The sequence below is a fragment of the Tenebrio molitor genome, chromosome 4 (genome assembly GCF_963966145.1).
Source record: "Tenebrio molitor chromosome 4, icTenMoli1.1, whole genome shotgun sequence".
NCBI classification, from domain to species: Eukaryota; Metazoa; Arthropoda; class Insecta; order Coleoptera; family Tenebrionidae; genus Tenebrio; species Tenebrio molitor.
The window spans coordinates 2377049-2395103 of record NC_091049.1 but is presented as its reverse complement, the minus strand read 5'-3'; the positions used below and the strand labels follow the sequence as shown (position 1 = coordinate 2395103).

At 48.9% G+C, this 18055-nt stretch overlaps 5 protein-coding genes across 6 annotated transcripts; 3 read left to right on the top strand and 2 right to left on the bottom strand.

Moving 5' to 3' along the window:
• The first annotated feature begins 235 nt into the window (after positions 1 to 235).
• Positions 236 to 1359, top strand: Pis (phosphatidylinositol synthase). Its single transcript, XM_069043998.1, has 5 exons — positions 236 to 396; positions 445 to 565; positions 615 to 782; positions 831 to 997; positions 1048 to 1359. The coding sequence occupies exons 1-5, from the start codon at positions 354 to 356 to the stop codon at positions 1200 to 1202; spliced, it is 654 nt and encodes a 217-aa protein (XP_068900099.1). The 5' UTR covers positions 236 to 353; the 3' UTR covers positions 1203 to 1359.
• On the bottom strand, positions 1280 to 3395 carry LOC138127889 (leucine-rich repeat-containing protein 47-like). 2 transcript variants are annotated; one of them, XM_069043986.1, is made up of 4 exons: positions 3311 to 3395; positions 2561 to 3233; positions 2110 to 2513; positions 1280 to 1881 (listed from the first exon to the last, which is right to left on the bottom strand). In XM_069043986.1, exons 2-4 carry the CDS (start codon positions 3171 to 3173, stop codon positions 1381 to 1383), a joined length of 1518 nt encoding a protein of 505 aa, XP_068900087.1. In that variant the 5' UTR covers positions 3174 to 3233; positions 3311 to 3395; the 3' UTR covers positions 1280 to 1380. The 2 variants fall into 2 exon arrangements, with proteins under 2 accessions (XP_068900087.1, XP_068900088.1); XM_069043987.1 differs by having other exon boundaries at positions 2561 to 3258; positions 3311 to 3372.
• A 14-nt stretch (positions 3396 to 3409) lies between these two features.
• On the top strand, positions 3410 to 10160 carry sno (strawberry notch). Its single transcript, XM_069043977.1, has 14 exons — positions 3410 to 3523; positions 4056 to 4182; positions 4234 to 4410; positions 4499 to 4660; positions 4995 to 5182; positions 5734 to 6412; positions 6470 to 6688; positions 6740 to 7129; positions 7180 to 7332; positions 7386 to 7685; positions 7736 to 8211; positions 8278 to 8690; positions 8778 to 9484; positions 9549 to 10160. Exons 2-14 carry the CDS (start codon positions 4107 to 4109, stop codon positions 9635 to 9637), a joined length of 4029 nt encoding a protein of 1342 aa, XP_068900078.1. The 5' UTR covers positions 3410 to 3523; positions 4056 to 4106; the 3' UTR covers positions 9638 to 10160.
• Positions 10161 to 10266: 106 nt separating this feature from the next.
• On the bottom strand, positions 10267 to 11593 carry LOC138127891 (GPN-loop GTPase 1). The gene is made up of 3 exons (XM_069043991.1): positions 11334 to 11593; positions 10695 to 11283; positions 10267 to 10646 (listed from the first exon to the last, which is right to left on the bottom strand). The coding sequence occupies exons 1-3, from the start codon at positions 11494 to 11496 to the stop codon at positions 10346 to 10348; spliced, it is 1053 nt and encodes a 350-aa protein (XP_068900092.1). The 5' UTR covers positions 11497 to 11593; the 3' UTR covers positions 10267 to 10345.
• Positions 11594 to 12958: 1365 nt separating this feature from the next.
• Positions 12959 to 18006, top strand: LOC138127885 (rifampicin phosphotransferase-like). The gene is made up of 14 exons (XM_069043978.1): positions 12959 to 13276; positions 13325 to 13455; positions 13509 to 13647; positions 13701 to 13860; positions 13912 to 14022; positions 14073 to 14294; positions 14611 to 14735; positions 14788 to 15113; positions 15160 to 15308; positions 15358 to 16948; positions 16998 to 17389; positions 17436 to 17647; positions 17700 to 17798; positions 17850 to 18006. The coding sequence occupies exons 1-14, from the start codon at positions 13165 to 13167 to the stop codon at positions 17972 to 17974; spliced, it is 3894 nt and encodes a 1297-aa protein (XP_068900079.1). The 5' UTR covers positions 12959 to 13164; the 3' UTR covers positions 17975 to 18006.
• Positions 18007 to 18055: the final 49 nt, after the last annotated feature.

Here is an 18055-nt window from a genome sequence, read left to right as displayed (position 1 = left end):
AGACCTGTGCCACAAAAATAAATCACTTGACACCTCATTTGGTGACTAAATGAGCCGGAAAATGCAAATCAACCCGTTATTTCCCACCGAAAAAGTGCGACAACGCAACTCTGAAAACCAGCAATGCGTTTAAGCAATCCCGTGGGCCTTAGTTGCGCAAATTATCAGAAATCGATGAAACTTTTGAAATAATAAACCCAACTCCATAAAAAAAAGAATAATTATAGTGAAGTTAGGCAACCAACACTACGCATGTGTACCAGCCGCACTAATCAATGTAAGCTTGTCAATTCCCGATCGTGCAATACGCCGCAACTCACCAAAACCGCATTTTTCGCCGCAAACAGTGCAAAATGACCGGCGAGAATATTTTTATCTTTGTGCCAAACATAATAGGTAAGTCTGCACCCCCAACCAAACTCGATCACCACGCTCATGTTTTAGGGTACGCGAGGGTTGTTTTGGCCCTGATCTCGTTTTACTACATGCCAACAAATTATGTGGCAGCTGTGATTTGTTACGTGACTTCAGCTCTCTTGGACGCCTTCGACGGGCACGCCGCGAGGTAATTTTATTCTGTAATGATCAGATTGAATATCACGCGAGCTGTGCAGGTACTTCGATCAAAGCACCAAGTTTGGGGCCATGTTGGACCAGCTGACTGACAGGTGCGGCACTATGGGTTTGTGCGTTGTTTTGGCGCATTTCTACCCAGACTACATGTTCTGGTTCATACTGTCCGTGTGCATTGACATTGCTTGTCATTGGATCTACCTCCACACGTGAGTAGAGCGCAAATGGGAAATCAGATAATCATGCTTACTGTTTAGATCAATTTTGCAAGGGAAAGCCAGTCACAAGTTCATAGACATGTCAGAAAATCCCATCATGAATTTGTACTACACTAACAGAACAGTCCTGTTTTGGATGTGTGCCGGGAATGAAGCCTTCTATGCAGCTTTGTATGTCCTGCACTTCACTGAAGGACCAATCATAAGTAATGTCCACCCACTGATCTAATCAATCTTAATTTAACTTGATTTCCAGTTGGATTGTCTCTGTTCCGGATTATTCTTTACTTGTCCACTCCCATAGCCCTCGTAAAGTCGGCTATTTCAATATTGCATTTGATTGTAGCCTCCAAAAACCTGGCGATTATTGACGTGAACGAAAGAAAAGGCGTGGGGAAAAAGTTGAAGTAACGCGTAAGAGTCATAGTCGTACCAGAAGCCAAAGATCATTCCTTTCAATGTGCCCCTTTTTAATCGGTACACCGAGATATATTAATGCAGATTTATTGGTAATGAACAATACAAAAAGAATCCTTATTCTAACAATAAATAATACGGACTTCCTGTACTTAGAGCTTAATTATTCGTTTTAAACCATAACAGTTTTAATTACGCCTCCTTCGAATTTGAGATCGGTCTTCGACGGATACACAACTTTCAAAGTGCCCTGCGGGTCTGTGGTTCTGACTTGGGTAACTTCCAAATCTTGCGTCACCAACAAAACCAACTCCTTCAGCAACGCCTCCATCGCCACCTTGCACGAGTGCAAAGACTCCGAACTCGTCACTTCTACGAGTATGGTCTTGGTCCCCACGTCGATTTTCGACACTTCCGAGTTTGTGATCGGAGGGAACGATATCACCACCCCTTCGGAATTCAACAGACAAGGGTACTTGGGGTGGCCCTCTATCAAGTACAGATATCTGTGGATGCCGGAGTAGGCGTTACGTTTTTTCTCTTTACGTAGATTGTTGGCTTCGGTTTGGAGACGCGAGAACAACTCCGCCCCCGTCATGACTTTCGTGCGGTTCAGAGGCTTGATTTGGAGCTCGGTCGGCGGCAGAGTCGTGTATTCCAAGTTTCCCGGTGGCTGCAACAAAAAAAGCGGGTTTGTGATGGTGCACTTCGCGATCAGGCGAAATTGTGAATCACAACTTCGCCGAGGCGCGAGTTTGTGAATCACAAACTACGAACGAGCGAGATTGTGAACCACAACATCGCGCACATGCGAGATTGTGGATCACAATATCGCGGACATGCGAGATTGTGAATCACAACATCGCCGATGACTTTTACATGACAAACAACGTTCAATTACCAGTTTGTTGAAGTCGTGTGTTGCGATTGTGGCCAAATTCCGCTTGGAACACACCGTTTCGTGCAGTTTATTTTGTATTTGTATGAACTTCTTGAATGTCTCCTCTGTGAAAGTCACGTTACTGACAAGACATGCCACCAAGAACTCTCTGACGGACTTGACGCTTTCGTTGATGACGACTCTGGTGTTGTCTTTGGCGTAATGAACTCGAATTACGTGTTTAAAGTCGCCCTCATCGCTGTCAGATTCGTTGTCGGTTTTGTTTTTGCTTTTTTGGTCAGGAGTTTTTACTTTTGTTTTTGGGCAGTGCGCCTTGACGTAATCAATTATTTGTTTGGTGCGACATTGATCGATCAATTTTAAAAGGCGACGGTCAGAAATAGGATTGTTTTTCAGGTCTAGTACTATAAGAAAAAAATTACAAAAAATAAAAAAAAAATTAACCACCGACCTTTTAATTTTGTACAGTCTGCTAGTTCTCCTGGGACTGTCTTAATTTTGTTTTTTCCCAATTCCAGAACTTTCACCAAGGGCAAATTACTTATCTCAACAGGTATTGCCTCAATTTCATTATCACCAAGTTTCACCTCCGATAAATTGGATAATTCCTGACAACAGATGTCTGGAAATGCCTTCAGTTTATTGTTTGACAAATCCAGAACTGTCAATTTTTGCGTTTTCATCAATTTAGGAAAGACTTCCAGGCAGTTGTAGTTAAAATTAAATGTGACAATATTTGAAAGGTTATCAATTTCTTCTGGCACTTGGTTCAGTTGGTTTCTTGACAAATCCAACAGTTTCAGTTTCTCCAATTTAGTGATGTTCTTGTTGATGTCTTGTAGTTTATTGGTGTGCAGAACCAAAGACTGCAAGTTGGAGAGTTTGGAGATTTGATCGGGAACAGCGTCCAAACTCGTTTCGTGAACGTCTAAAAAATTCAAGCCTGTCAGGTCGAAAATGCCGGGGTCCAGACCTTCCTTGTTCAGGCGTTCGGTGATCTCGTTGCCCCCCAAAACCAACTCGTGACGGTTTTCCGTCTTGGCCCGTTCCACCTCCGGCCACATTTTTGAGGTTAGGGTCGGCAGTCACCACCAAACGATCACGACAAATTTACTGATTAAAAACTAGAACAGATCGGCTAATTTGTACCTGTAAAGTACACAACATTGCACAATAACTGCGCTTTTTCGGCAACACTCACCTGGCGCGAAATCGAATCAAACCAAAAGTCCCTAGACTAGTAACCAGATTTTTTGTAAAAAGTCCCTAACTTTTTGGTGATTTTTGTATTCTTTTGTCCCTAGAAATCAATGTTGGTAGTCCGCAGTGCATGATGGGTAATGGCGTTTGTGTGTATGCCAGTGCACAGTTTCCTCGACTTTAAATTGAAATAATGCCGCGATCTAGGCTTGAAGTAAGTAGTTTTCAGGAGTAATTTCTATCGCCACGGCAAGGCGACCAGGTTTGTTGTGAAAAGTCGCGAAAATCGGCTGTAAATCGTCCACCAAAAGCGTTTTAAAAAATGTTAATGTCATTTTTTTACATGACTTGAATCGCTCACTTTTGTGTTTATTTTTGTTGATTTTGGGCACAAATTCGTGTTAATCGGTCGCGATTTGAAGCGGATATTGCGGCCGCAGCGGTAATTTTTCATTTCTTTGTGAAATTGTCGGTTTTTTTTCTTTTTTAGTCGGTCGGAGCGTTGTTAAAAATTCATAACCAAAAAATAAAAAAACTCGAAGAGTTGGTCGCTTTTGGAGCTTCTGATGACTTGATACGCTGGTCTCCGTGTCGAATTGGGCCCGTTTGTGTCGGGTTTCAGGATTTAGGGCGTTGGTTTGCGCCATATTTGCTCCAAAATAAAAATTTAGCCCCTTTGCATTAGTCATGCTGTGTTATGAATAGTTGATCGCGAACGTCGCTCAATCATCTCAAACGTGCCAAAGTTGCAGAATTAGAGTCGAATCAGCCACGAAATCACGAAGACGCACCACACAATGGACGAGGATCTGGACAACATGTCCGGCAGCGACTTTGACGACGATGAGGATCCAGACAAGATCGAAGTCCCTGGTCAGTATAGCGAATTAGGTTGAGTTGATTTTGTTGACGCGTTTTCTAAAGGGGGAGGCAAGGACCTGGCGGCCGCCGCCTCCATCCAGGAGACCCGCGAGTCCAAGATGAAGCAGGAAGACATGATCAAGAACGAGATGAAGCCGCCGCCGATGAACATGGGAGGCAACAGCAAGATGGGCGGGAACATGTCGCTGGGGCCGTACGACATGATGAGGAATTCGTCAAGTAAGTTGACTTTAATTGTTTGGTTTTTACGATTCGAGAGGGGTCGGAGAATGTTTTGAAAGTTATGAGTCGGGTTTTGGTTTTCCAGTGGGTTCCCCATACAGTATGGGCAGTATGGCCGCGATGGCCAGCATGCTCAGCAGTTTGGGGGGCCCAATGAATGTGGGCTCCATGTTCCCGCCCTCAGGCCCGGGTGGTTTCAACGCTGCCCAATTTCTCCAGCAGAGTAAGTCCAACTCGCTTAAACACCGTGAGTTTCGCCCCTTTTTCAATTTGTGGATAGTCAAAAGGGATTGTCGAACTAATTAACATCAAGCATGTCGAACGCCGGTGGCGCATCCAGTAGACAATAGAAATTAAAGCGCCACCGGACTCGTATTTTTTTGCCGATTTTTTTGAGTAGGTAGTCGTAGCATTAACCACAGCCGCAGGACCCCAAAATTTATTTTTTTTTTCTTACCGATTTTCACTCTGAATTGGTTGACAGCATGCGAGGCGCTTTTTATTCATTTAATTTTATTTACTTTGTTGATGTGATTGCGCAACATGTTTTGCCGGTTCATTAACGGTCTTTCTTTCGACAGTGGAGATGGCGGCACTGGGAATGAACAGTCCTTACATGCAAAATCCCTTCTTGCAAAATTTATCAGCTTTATTATACTCAAATCCGACGGGACCCCCGCAGTGGGGGGGACAACTCAGTAACAAAGCAGTAGCCTCGATGTGGATGAATTCGGGGGCCAACCCGCGACACCATCAAGAGGAGGAAGAGGTAAAATTTTAAATCACGGTAAAATCGTCGCAGAGTGACGTAAATCGGCAAGCAAAAAGTAAGGTTATGTCATCGTCGATTTCACCACATTTGAAAATATAACCGGAATATACAGGATTTCTCGTGAATTCTTAACAAATTATCACTCTAATTATCTTCTACAGTGTAAATCATGATTTAATTTGAGCAAAATCTACCGCAAAATATGAAAAATGTCAGAAGTTGTAGTTTGCTAATTGAACAGCAGAGGGCTCTGTACCATTTCCATTATCTGTCATTACAAGACGATCTCGCTTCATAACGAACAAAAATAATCACTTGTAAAACCAATATCACGTTAAAAAGGTTTCCTTTTTTTAACATTTTGCATCTAGAGATAATTTTTTATTTGGATCCGACGGGTAAGTGATAAATTAAAATTGTTTGGCCATAGATGCTCGTCTAGTAGACGAACAATCAAGTTGACCTTGACTACTACAGCGCCCTCTACAGACACGTCATTTTTGGGAGAATAAAATGATAAGTTTTGAAATGATTCCGGGTTTGTTCAGGTGGACGACGAAGAGCTGGGAGTGGCGGAGACCTACTCGGACTACATGCCCTCGAAGCTGAAGCTGGGTAAGAAACACCCGGACCCGGTGGTGGAGACGGCGTCGCTGTCGTCGGTGGCGCCGGCCGACGTCTGGTACAAACTGTCGGTGCCCGACGAGACGATCCGTTCGGGGGCGCTGTCGGCGCTGCAACTCGAGAGCATCACTTACACGTCGCAGGCGCACGAGCACATCCTCCCCGACGGTTCCAGGGCGGGTTTTCTGATAGGTGACGGCGCCGGCGTCGGCAAAGGTCGCACGATCGCCGGCGTCATCTTCGAGAACTACCTGAAAGGACGCAAGCGCGCCATCTGGGTATCGGTCTCGAACGATCTCAAGTACGACGCCGAGAGGGACCTGAAGGACATCGGCGCCGGCCGGATCGAGGTGCATCCCCTGAACAAGTTCAAATACGCGAAAATATCGTCGGCCATCAACGGCAACATCAAGAAGGGAGTCATCTTCAGCACGTACTCGGCGCTGATCGGCGAGAGCAACTCCGCCGGGGGGAAGTACAAGTCGAGGCTGAAGCAGTTGTTGCAGTGGTGCGGACAGGATTTCGACGGGTTGATTATTTTTGATGAGTGCCACAGAGCGAAGAATTTGTGCCCGGTGGGGTCGTCGAAACCTACCAAGACCGGTACGGTTTTCGAGCACTAGGCATCGTTGAAATGGTAATTTGAATTTTGCCCGCCAGGTCTGACCGTCTTGGAGTTACAAAACAAACTGCCCAAGGCCAGGGTGGTGTACGCGTCCGCCACGGGGGCCTCCGAACCCCGCAACATGGCGTACATGGTGCGGCTGGGGATGTGGGGGGAGGGCACACCGTTCAAGGAGTTCGCCGATTTTATCTCGGCGGTGGAAAAGCGCGGCGTGGGTGCCATGGAGATCGTCGCGATGGACATGAAGCTGAGAGGCGAGTTTTCGACGGTGGCGCCACCACTTCTGACGTTCAAAATGTTTACAGGGATGTACATCGCCCGTCAGTTGAGCTTTCACGGCGTCGCCTTCAAGATCGAGGAGGTGCCGCTGTCGAAGGACTTCGAGAAAGCTTACGACGCCAGCGTGAAGCTGTGGGTGGAGGCGATGCAGAAGTTCCACGAGGCGGCCGAACTGGTGGACGCGGAAAATCGCATGAGGAAGACGATGTGGGGCCAGTTCTGGTCGGCCCACCAGCGCTTCTTCAAGTATCTGTGCATAGCGGCGAAGGTGCCCCACGCGGTCGCCGTGGCCCACGAGGCCATCAAATGCGGCAAGTGCGTCGTGATAGGGTTGCAGAGCACGGGGGAGGCGCGGACTTTGGAGCAGCTGGAGCGCGACGACGGGGAGCTTACGGATTTCGTCTCGACGGCTAAAGGTGCGGTCGAGCGGTTGCCCCAGAGCGCGGTCTGACGCGTTTTGTTCCAGGTGTGTTTCAGACTCTGGTGGAGAAGCATTTTCCGGCGCCGGACCGAAGCAGGATACAGCGACTACTGGGGCTGGAGATGCCGACGAACACGTCCAGCTTGAAGAAGGCGACCAACGGCAACGACGAAGGCAGCTCGTCGGGCAAGCGAAAAAGTAAAAACGCTCCCGATTCGCTTTGAGATTTGGCAAACATGTGATGATTTCAGTGCGTCAAGCTGCCGTCAGAGCTGTGAAACGAAACAAGTGGTCGACGTCGGACAGCGACAACGACTCCGTCAAGAGTTCGGACTCGGAGTACCACATGTCGAACGTCGAGAGCGAAATTTCCGAAGAACATTCCGATTCGAACGCGAGCAGCGACTTCAACCCGTTCAATTCGGACAGCGACTCGGACAACGATCCGTGGAGTCGCAACAAGAAGAAGGGCAAGAAGCAGAAGAAGTCGAAGAAGAGGCCGTCGACGCAGGACAAGCTGCAGATGATGCTGACGCAGAAGAGCGGCAAAGGTAGGGGACGCGCCACCTTGATCCGCGACTGTTCTCATGTTCTCCTTCAGCCAAGGTGAACGGAGGTGTGACCAACGACGTCAAACCGGCGGCGCCCCCGATGAACGCGATAGAGCGCGCCTGCAGCATGAAGGAGGAGCTGCTGATGAAGATCGAACAGTTGGGGGAGAGACTGCCGCCGAACACTCTCGACCAGCTGATCGACGAGCTCGGCGGTCCCGAGAACGTGGCCGAGATGACGGGGCGGAAGGGGCGCGTCGTCCAGACGGAAGACGGGGGGATACAGTATGAGAGCCGGTCGGAGGTCGACGTCCCGCTGGAGACGCTCAATCTGACCGAGAAGCAACGTTTCATGGACGGCGAGAAGGACGTAGCGATCATATCCGAGGCCGCCTCCAGCGGTATATCGTTGCAGAGCGACAGGAGGGTCAAGAACCAGAGGAGGAGGGTGCACATCACGTTAGAGTTGCCGTGGTCGGCCGACAGGGCCATACAGCAGTTCGGGAGAACCCACAGGAGCAACCAGGTAAGGAGGAGGAGGATTTGTGACAGTTTGTTTTGTTATTATGATTTTTGCGTTTTTGTCGGACAGGTGAACGCCCCGGAGTACATATTCCTGATATCGGACCTGGCCGGCGAGAGGCGGTTCGCTTCCATCGTGGCGAAGAGGTTGGAAAGCTTGGGGGCGTTGACGCACGGTGATCGACGAGCGACCGAAACCAGAGATCTGAGCCAGTTCAACATCGACAACAAGTACGGAAGGACGGCGTTGGAGGCGACGATGAAGGCGATCATGGGTTACGAGAGTCCGGTGGTGCCGCCCCCCAGAGACTACAAGGGGGATTTCTTCAAAGACGTGGCAGCGGCGTTGGTCGGTGTGGGATTGATCGTTAACAGTGAATCGATGCCGGGAGTGCTGTCTTTGGATAAAGATTATAACAATATGTCCAAGTTCCTTAATAGAATACTAGGAATGCCCGTAGAATTACAAAATAGACTGTTCAGGTGAGTAGCAAATGTTTGTGTTTGTTTGGTTGGCCGGTAGATGCGGACCGCAGACGGAACGACTGGCAATTTTGACGTGATATTCAGGTATTTCACGGACACCCTGGAGGCCATAATAACTCAGGCGAAGCGGGCCGGGCGGTTCGACCTCGGGATCCTCGACCTGGGCGCCGGGGGCGAGATGGTGAAGCGCGTCCGCACCATCACGTTCCTGCGGAAGCACGCGACCGGCACCGCCCCCACCGAGCTGCACACCGTGCACGTGGAGCGCGGCATGTCCTGGCCCGAGGCGCTCGAGAAGCTGTCGGAGCTGACGGGCGAGGACGAGGGCTTCTACATATCGCACCAGATCCGCAACGGGAAGCACACGGCCATCCTGGCGGTGGCGGCGGAGAGCGGCCCCTCCAAAAAGAACAAAAACGAGTCGAAGAAGGAGCAGATGTTTTCGGTGTACAGACCGAACACGGGACTGCAGTTCAGGCAGGAGAGCCTGGCCGAGCTGGAGAAGAAGTACAAGAAGGTGGAGTCGGCGGACGCGGAGGAGGCCTGGACGCAGCAGTACGACTCGTCCGTGAACACGTGCTCGCACGCCTACTGGAGGGGCAACTGCAGGAACGTCAACCTGGGGCACGACTGCGAGGTGGGACTCAGGAGGAGGACGTACAACGTCGTCTCGGGCTCGGTGCTGTCCGTCTGGAGCCGGGTGGAGGGAGTGTTGGCGAGCAAAAACGGGACGCACAACAATAAAATGCAGGTGATCAGGTTGCGCACCAAGGACGATCTCAAGATTGTCGGTAAGTCTCGCGGAAGTGGTGTTCGGCAGAGAGGTGTTCTCACCGGGTCTGTTGTGTGTTTAAGGTACGTTGATACCAAAGAATTGCGTGGACGCGCTGGTGGAGGCGCTCTCTTCGGATGCGGAGAAGACGGAGGAAGTGACGTTCGATTAAGTTTCTCATTCAAGTCTGACGATGTAGTGTAACGTAACGTATACAGGGCCTCAAGTAGTATTCAGAGATGGCACGTCAAAGTGACATTTTTAAACCTAAAAGACGTCGACGACCGGCTGAGAGTGTTGTTTTCACGATGACTGTACGATAGGTTTTAGTAAAAAAAAGTTCCCAAGTATTTTCTAAAAGTGTGCGAGGCACGCTGCAAAACGTCGTTTAAAATGAAAAATACAAAAATATTGAACAAATCTGTGAAAATAGTTTTATTTAGATAAATGTGTATTTATATGAATTGTAGATTTTTAAATTGCGATCCATGATCTTTATGTTCACTATTTCTTTATAGTTTCTTTATTGTTTTTATTTTTCCCCTTTTTTGAAATCGTTTTTAAGTTTAGTGTGCGTGATACAAATACATAACGACTAAGACTTGCCTTTTTTATTTCATTTAGTATTTGCATCATTTAAAAATATATCGTGTATATTCGGATGTGTTCTGCAGTATAATAGACTATTAAACAGATGCGAAGTTTTATTTATGTCCCCTCACCGCTCATGAAATTGCCGCACACTCCTAAAGCGTTACTGTTGCATAATCATCTGTTAGGTTAATTGATAAAAACAGGAAATGAAGGTATTTTTCCATTTTTATTATCAACAACTTATCATAAGATCAACTTTCATCACATTCAGATGTGGAAGACTTACTTAGGTCTTCTGCTTCTTACTCTCCGCCTCCTTGGCCCTCTTTATCTGCATCTCTCTCTGCTGCTGCACCACCCTTTTGAACACGTCCTCGTCGTCCTTCTCTTCCACGCCCCCCTCGTAGGGCGCCTCTTCGCCCTCCGAGTCGGAACTGCTGTCGTTCCCCGGATGCCTCAAGAACACATCCGACAGTTCAGCCCCCTGAGGCACGGCGACGCACTGCTCGCTCTTGGCGCTCTCCGCTCTCTCCGTCTTCTGCGCTTCCGCCCTCGCCTTGATCCGTTTCCACTCGCCTCGGTACTCCCTGCAACCACAAACTCTAACTTTGGAAGGACACCCCACAACCTATTACGTTTCGTAGGCCTGTCGCGACTCTTCGATCAGCTTGTACAGGTCGTCGATGCCTTGTCCGGTGGCGGCGCTGACCCCGCACACTTTCAAATTCCTGTAGAACTCGTCTAGCGTCAGCGCCATCGACCGGGTCAGGTTGGTGATGTAGCTGTCGTCCGCTTCCAGAGCCTGCTGGAACGACTCGAAGTCGTTCATCCAGTCGAGGGCGTACGAATGGTCGACGATGTCGATTTTGTTCATCACGACTATGAACGGCAACCGGGTCTTGTACAGGATGGAACACGCGTACAGCATGTTCGACATGAAGGTTACGGGGGAAGTGCTTCGCACGCAGTCGACCACGTACAAGATCGCCGTGGGCAAAGTCGACGCCAACGTCTCGGTGATTATCGACCCCGAGACCGACCAGGTGAACACCTCGATCTGGCCGGGAGTGTCCAAAACGCACAGCTCGTGCGGGGCCTTCTCTATGAAACCGATCACTTCGGAAAACTTCGTCGAGAAGAGATTGAGCGAAGTGACGATCGCCCCGTTCGGCCCCAACTTGTACTGTTTCATTACCTCTTTGTAGTTCACGGTGTCTCTAATATCTACAGAACGGTGTCACGATTACGACATCGATCGATGTTAAAACGCTCACCGATGTTGGCGAAATACGGCAGGTTCGAGCACGCGGGGTCCAAGTTCACGACGTAGGGCTTCTTGGGGGAATTCGTCAGTCGGGTCACCAGAGACGTCTTGCCTGAACCTGCCATTCCTAAAACGATCAAACTGACCGGTCCTTTTCTCTCCGTTTCATCCATCTTTCACAACACTAAATTACTCTGTAAATCACCATAAACAAACATAAAACCGAACTGACTGAGGTTAGAAATTTGACACTTGACAGAACGCGAACAGCGCCTCTCGCGGGCCGCGGGCGTTGCACGAACGTCGCGTTCCATTGGCGTTGGCATAACCAGGGGGGTGAAACAACATAGGACGTATTGAAACCGCGAGCATCAGCGCCATCTGCTCGCCCTGAGACGACTTATATTCTCAGAAGTCAAATATAATAATAAAAAAAACTAGTAACAATAAAATTATAGTACAAAACACAATGTTGTAACTTAATTTTAATGAAAAAGTACATGTTAACTCGTATTTTTTATTTTATTTTATATAGGTTAGCGCCATCTATTAGCTCTGAACTAAACAAATATAAGAAACCGTGTAAATCACAGAGTCAGCAGTTCAGCACTTCAAAATTCAAGATCAGTTTAATTTAATTAAACCATGCTTTCGTCGTTTGTGTTTAAAAAAAAAGTGTTGTATGCCCAATTGTAATAATAAGGATGCTTAACGTCGCCTCATCCATAATGTGTAACTCATAACGTTCTACAAATACCTAACCTACCGTCTACCGGACTTATAACGTAAATTACTATATTGTTATTAAAACGATTTAACAGATAATAATTGTATCTGTCTTAAGTTGATTACTTGATTAGTGTCGTTTTGAGTTAATATTTTTGTGATAATACATTTTTTTAACAGTTATTACAGAATGTTTTGTTTTATCTTCGACTTGAATTAATTATTATCACTGACAATTAGTCATTAATAATGTGTTATAAAATTGTATAAAAACAATACAACATAAAGTAACACATTATTAATGATTAATTGTTATTGATAATATTACCTTTGAAATTAAAAATTTAAATTTGGTAGTAGGTTTGGACCCGTGGTTTGGTCTGTTGCCTGGCTAAATGTTTTGGCTCAGGGCGGATAGATGGCTCTGAAACTGGTTCTCATTCTTATACAAAGAGTGGCCTATCCGTATTAGTAATCCGTGGGCATAACTGACGATTTTTACACGATACTCAGAGGCGGCGCTTTAAAATTCATCACAAACACGGGAAAATGCTCAAAACACATAAAAATTGTAACCAGGAGCCTGTTCTCCTCGCGACAAGTAATAAGAAATCACAAATGGTGATATCAGATTGTGATTAAGAAAATAGGCGAACATGTCAAGCTTTTCATTTGTTTCACCACCACCATAGACCCAAAAATCTAGAGATATTTTCAAACTCTTCTGACGTTTCATTTAACTTTCGTTTTCATTGCGGCATTAAAAACTGAAGTTTCGAGATTTATTAATTTATGCTTCACAGCCTCTCAAGTCGAGTCGTCACTGGACTGGTTTAATTTAATGTGACAATAACAACAAAGTAATTGTACCATTATGTAACACACGGAGAAATAACAGTTTAGTTGTTGGGTTTATCTACCACGCAAATCTGACCCACGAACTTTGATATCGTGCAAAATTACATTCGAGACGGGATTTTTCCGCGTTTGTCGCAATCTAGAGTGCAGCGATAGATAAGTTTCCAAACTTCCAAGTTTAGAGATAATTTTTATCGGGATTTTATCAAACCCACCTGTTAAATGACACAATCTCGGTGTCTCAGTCTAGTGTCGCAATGGAGTTTCTACTCAATGCATGCTATTACGTAACACTATTTCTAATACCCATAGCCTTCTACTCTCTACTTTTCAAGCACAAAACCGAGAATCGTTTTTTCACAAATCGAGGTAAGAAACGCGGATTGTCGATCGCCAATCGAATATTTCCCGTTTCAGATTGGTTCTACCTCGTCAAATTGATTTTCGCCAGGCCTGCCATCAAAAAGTACCAAAAGAAATGCAGGAATTCATTGGACGAGGCGACGAAAAAGTCCCTAGAAAATCCCAAGGAGATCACGTCGGACATTGTAAAACAAAGCACTTTTGACGTGATCGCACGGCCTACTCGTGTCTATTTCAGCACAACGACAACCACTACATCTACGGGGTGGACCAGAAAGGCAACAGTTTGTCGTTGAGGTTCATCGTCCAGTCCGAGCTCGTCGGTGAAGTTTTCCTGTCTTTGAGGTTGGCAACGGGCGCTGTCTACACATTTCCGGGTAAAAACCTCAAGCAGTGCCACCAACCCACTAACCGGTCGTTCGTTTGACAGGTGATAACCCAACGAAACTTTACAGACTGTCGGGTTGGCAGTGGAAAACCAAAGACCTCCAGATCGAAGTCCTGGAACCGTTCAAGAGACTCCGCGTGACTTACAACGGTCTCCTGAGCGACGCCTCCCGCGACGTCCACCACGTCCAGTTCAGCTTCATGTAAAAAACAAACATTTTGTTCCTGACCGATACTAATAGTAAATGTGGCAGCTGGACCAGCGCCGGCGCCCCCAAGTTCTACCCCCAAGACGCCTCCACCTCCCTCCTGGCCGACGCCCTGGCGCGAGAAACGTGGAGGGACGGCGATTGGATGTCCCTCCTGTGAGACTCCCTCTAGATTTTTGTTTCTCAACTAAAATTTCCCGTTCAAGGGGCGACGAACGCGGCTACGAACAGTTCGGAGCTTTGAGGGGTCACGTCAGGGGCGACTCGTTCGCCGAAGATCTCTTGTTGAACCTGCCGTCGTGTCGCACCAGATTCTGGGGTACCGCCGACAAGTTGGCCGTGCAGAGGAGCGTTCACTTGTTCGTCGCCGGTAAAGATGGCGCCCTGATCAGCGTCTGGGCCAAGGCGCTGAAGCATGGATGCAGAGAGTAAGGGCTCCCAACGAAAAAATAACGGTGGTACCGTTAAGTAACCCAAAAAGTTGCATCTTCCGTTGTTTCCGTCATTTTAATAATGTGTGGTTCTCGGATGGTACCCCCGAAAAATATGCTACTTTAAGATGGTACCGCTTTAGAACGGCATCAGTTCCACGAGAGCTAACTTAACAGTTTTACCAAGACGTTATTAATGTCTTAAGTTGCCATTTTGAAGTGGCAACATCGCCGCATAACAATAATATTATGGGTCGATGTTGCCACTTCAAAATGGCAACCGCTTAAGACAGAGCTAAATCAACTCTTTCAGACTAAAATATGGAAACGTCATCATGGCCAGCGGTACCATCGTGCCCATCACGGATTCGGACATCCAACTCGGATCTCTGGGCCCACATGGTAGTCTTCCGTCCAGTTTTGCCGTACAAGTTTTGGGTACACAACCTCGCCTCAAGTAAAAAAAAACAAATCGAGAATAATATTTCAGCACAGGGAAAAGTCTACAGGACCGTCTTTCACGTGAACAAGAACAAAACCGTCCCGGCGAGTCGTCACGTGACCCCCGAACTGTCAAACGTGCCGGCGGACTGCGACCTGAACACGCAGCAGGCCAAGTCGTTGGTCGAATTCTGCCAGTACGCGAGAACCGCGTCACGTGACCAACCCCCGCCGCCCCTCCTCGTCGAAAACAGAACCGTCGACCTGCCCGGCTGTTACGTGACCGCCCTCGCCGACAAACAATCGAAGATCGTGCGGCTGACCGGCGGGAAAGGGTCCTCCCTGGCGATGCTGTCGTCCTTGAGGTCCTCCGAGGTAAACATTTCGACATTCTGAACGGGTGTAGTAATTTTCCGGGCAGTTCTCCGTCCCCGACGGGTTCGTCGTGACCGTCAACGCCTTCGACAGGCAGCTGGAGGTCAACTTCAACATGAAGAAGGCCGTGGCGATCCTGGACGACATCTGCTGCGGTCGCACCAGAGGTGCCGACCTCGAACTGGCGTGTTCGCAGTAAGTCGATTCGATCTGGTCGTCTTGGCGCTCACTTGTCTACTCCCAGGACTGTCAAGACGTTCCGGGAGGAAGAGGTCCTGGCCGAGATCAAGGAGGAGGTGCTCCGTGCGCTCGGTAATGTCAAAAAGGACGATGTCGTCGCGGTGGAGAGATGGGCGGTGAGATCCTCCGCGATTGGCGAAGATTCCGAAGAGCTGTCGGCCGCCGGTCAAAACGAAACCTTCCTGGGGTGCACCACTCCCGACGACGTCATCAAAGCCATCTCGTCCTGTTGGGCGTCCTTGTTCGCCTATCAGAGCGTCCAGTACCGGCACAAGCACGGCCTTCCGATCGCGTCGCAGATGGCGGTGGTGGTCCAGAGGATGGTGCCGGCGGACTGCGCAGGCGTCCTCTTCACTTGCCACCCCTCCACCGCGAACCCCGCCCACATCGTCATCACGGCCAATCACGGCCTGGGAGAGAGCGTGGTCTCGGGGCGGAGCGAACCCGATACCGTCATCCTCGAACGAACCTTCGACAACGACCTCACCATCAAATCCAAGACCTTGGGATCGAAGGGCAAGATGACGAGAATGTCCGACGAGGGCGTCGAAGACACTGAAGGACTGGAAGGATTCAGCGTTACGGACAACCAAGCCCTGGATCTTGGACGAGTGGGCGTGTCACTGGAGGAGGAGTTTGGAAGTGCACGCGACATCGAGTGGGCCTACTGTCAAGGTCGCCTGTTCCTCCTCCAATCGCGACCCGTCACCACCCTCCACGCCTGGAGCGACTCCGAGCTGTTGCACGAATTCGACGTGGCAACGCTGAGCGAAGACACGGTCTACACTGTTGCCAACACTGGAGAGATCCTTCCCGGCGCCATCTCCGTCCTGACATTGTCAACCGTGGCTGGATGCATCGACGCGGCCATACAGAGGAGCATCGCGAACGCGAACGACCCCTACGTGTTCAAGTGTTTGCCAACGTTCCAACACCACCTCTTCGTCGACGTGATAGCTTCCATCCACTTCAACGTCTCCAAGACCGTCAACATCACGTCGAAGATCGTCGACTTGGCGATCTTCGGCCACCCGATCATCAACGAAACGATCCACTCGCTGTCTCTGGGTCGATTCGGACCCGCCGGAGCCTTGCACAATCTCAAGGAGTTGGTCCAGATGGTGCAGATTGCGTGGCGGAACGAAGAGAACGTCAAGTTGAGCAAGACCATCGCGAGAACCGTCGACGTGGGGATCGACAGACAAAGAGACACTCCCGAGGACATCTACGTCAAAATCGACAACTTCCTGGAGAAGTTGTTGCAAGTTCTGCAACTGCACTGTCTCACCACCAGGACCTCGGTGAGCTACCAGGTCTTCGCGATGTCGGTCCTGGCCGAGAACCAGCAAGACTTCAACGTGGACCACTACAACGACGTCGCCATGTTGTTGTCGTCGTGCGAGGACGTCATCTCCGCCGAGATCCCGTCGACTCTCGCCGACATCGCCAGGATCTTGATCGAGGACGGTCAAGCGGACCAGTTCGTCGCGCTGGAGCCCCAGCAAGGACGAAAGTGGCTCGAGGAGAACGCGCCGAAAGCTGCCGAAGTCTTCGAGGGCTTCCTGCGAGAGCACGGTCACAGAGCGCTGCGTGAGGTGAACGTCCGCGACTAGCTCGACGTCAAAATGACGATTCGTGTTGCAGTTTGACATCTACAGCCGCACCTGGGGCACCAGTCCCGGCGACGTCGTCCGAATGATCCAGTCGAATTGCAAGACGACGACGCCCAAACAGACGAAGACCGCGGGGTCCCTCGACGACGTCATCGCCGGGCTGGCGTCCCCGAAGCGGTCCGCCACTCGCACGATCTTGAAGTTCCTCATGAAGAAGAGCAGGCGCGCTGTTGGCATCCGCGAACAGACCAAATCCGAGAGCGTCCGATTGGTGAACAAACTGCGCATCGCGTACAGAGTTCTGGGTGAGAAGATGACTCTCGCCGGTCTCATACCCGACCAAGAACTGATCTTCCACTTGACTCACTACGAAGTGGGACAACTGATCCAAAGAAGCGAACGGAGCCCCGTCCTGATCACCAAGTAACGCCCCAAACTCCCTCGAACTCCTCTCACTGTCTTTTTACAGAGCATCCAAAAGACAGAAACTCTATCCCAAGTGGGACAAACTGAAATTCCCGGAAATAAGCTACGGACTTCCGCAGCCGGAAAATAGAGATTTCATTCCCCGGACCGGCGCCGGAAAAGTTAAATGCGAGGGGACTCCGGTGTGCGCAGGTGTGGTCCAGGCTAGGGCTTGCGTCATCACCGATTTGGCTGAAATCGACCAATTGAAAGACGGTCCGGAGAGAAAGACACGCCCACATTGCATTACAATGCCATCTCGTTTTAGGTGACGTACTGATAACATACTGTACCGATATAGGTTGGTCGCCGTACTTTCCTATGTTGGGCGGAATTGCGACCGAACTGGGAGGACTGGTGTCGCACGGTAATTTGCAATTTATGGTCCACCCTATACAAAAAATTATGATTTTTTTAGGTGCCGTGATTGCGAGGGAATATGGTTTACCGTGCATCGTGGGGGCCAAAGGGGCAACGAAAATGTTTAAAACAGGAGATAATGTCGTTCTTTCGGGCAAAACCGGTACAATCGAACTGATATAAATGTCAAAACAATAAAATGATAACCAATGGGATTTTTTCTTTTAACCATTCTAACTGGTGCAATTGAGTCGTCATGTCAAC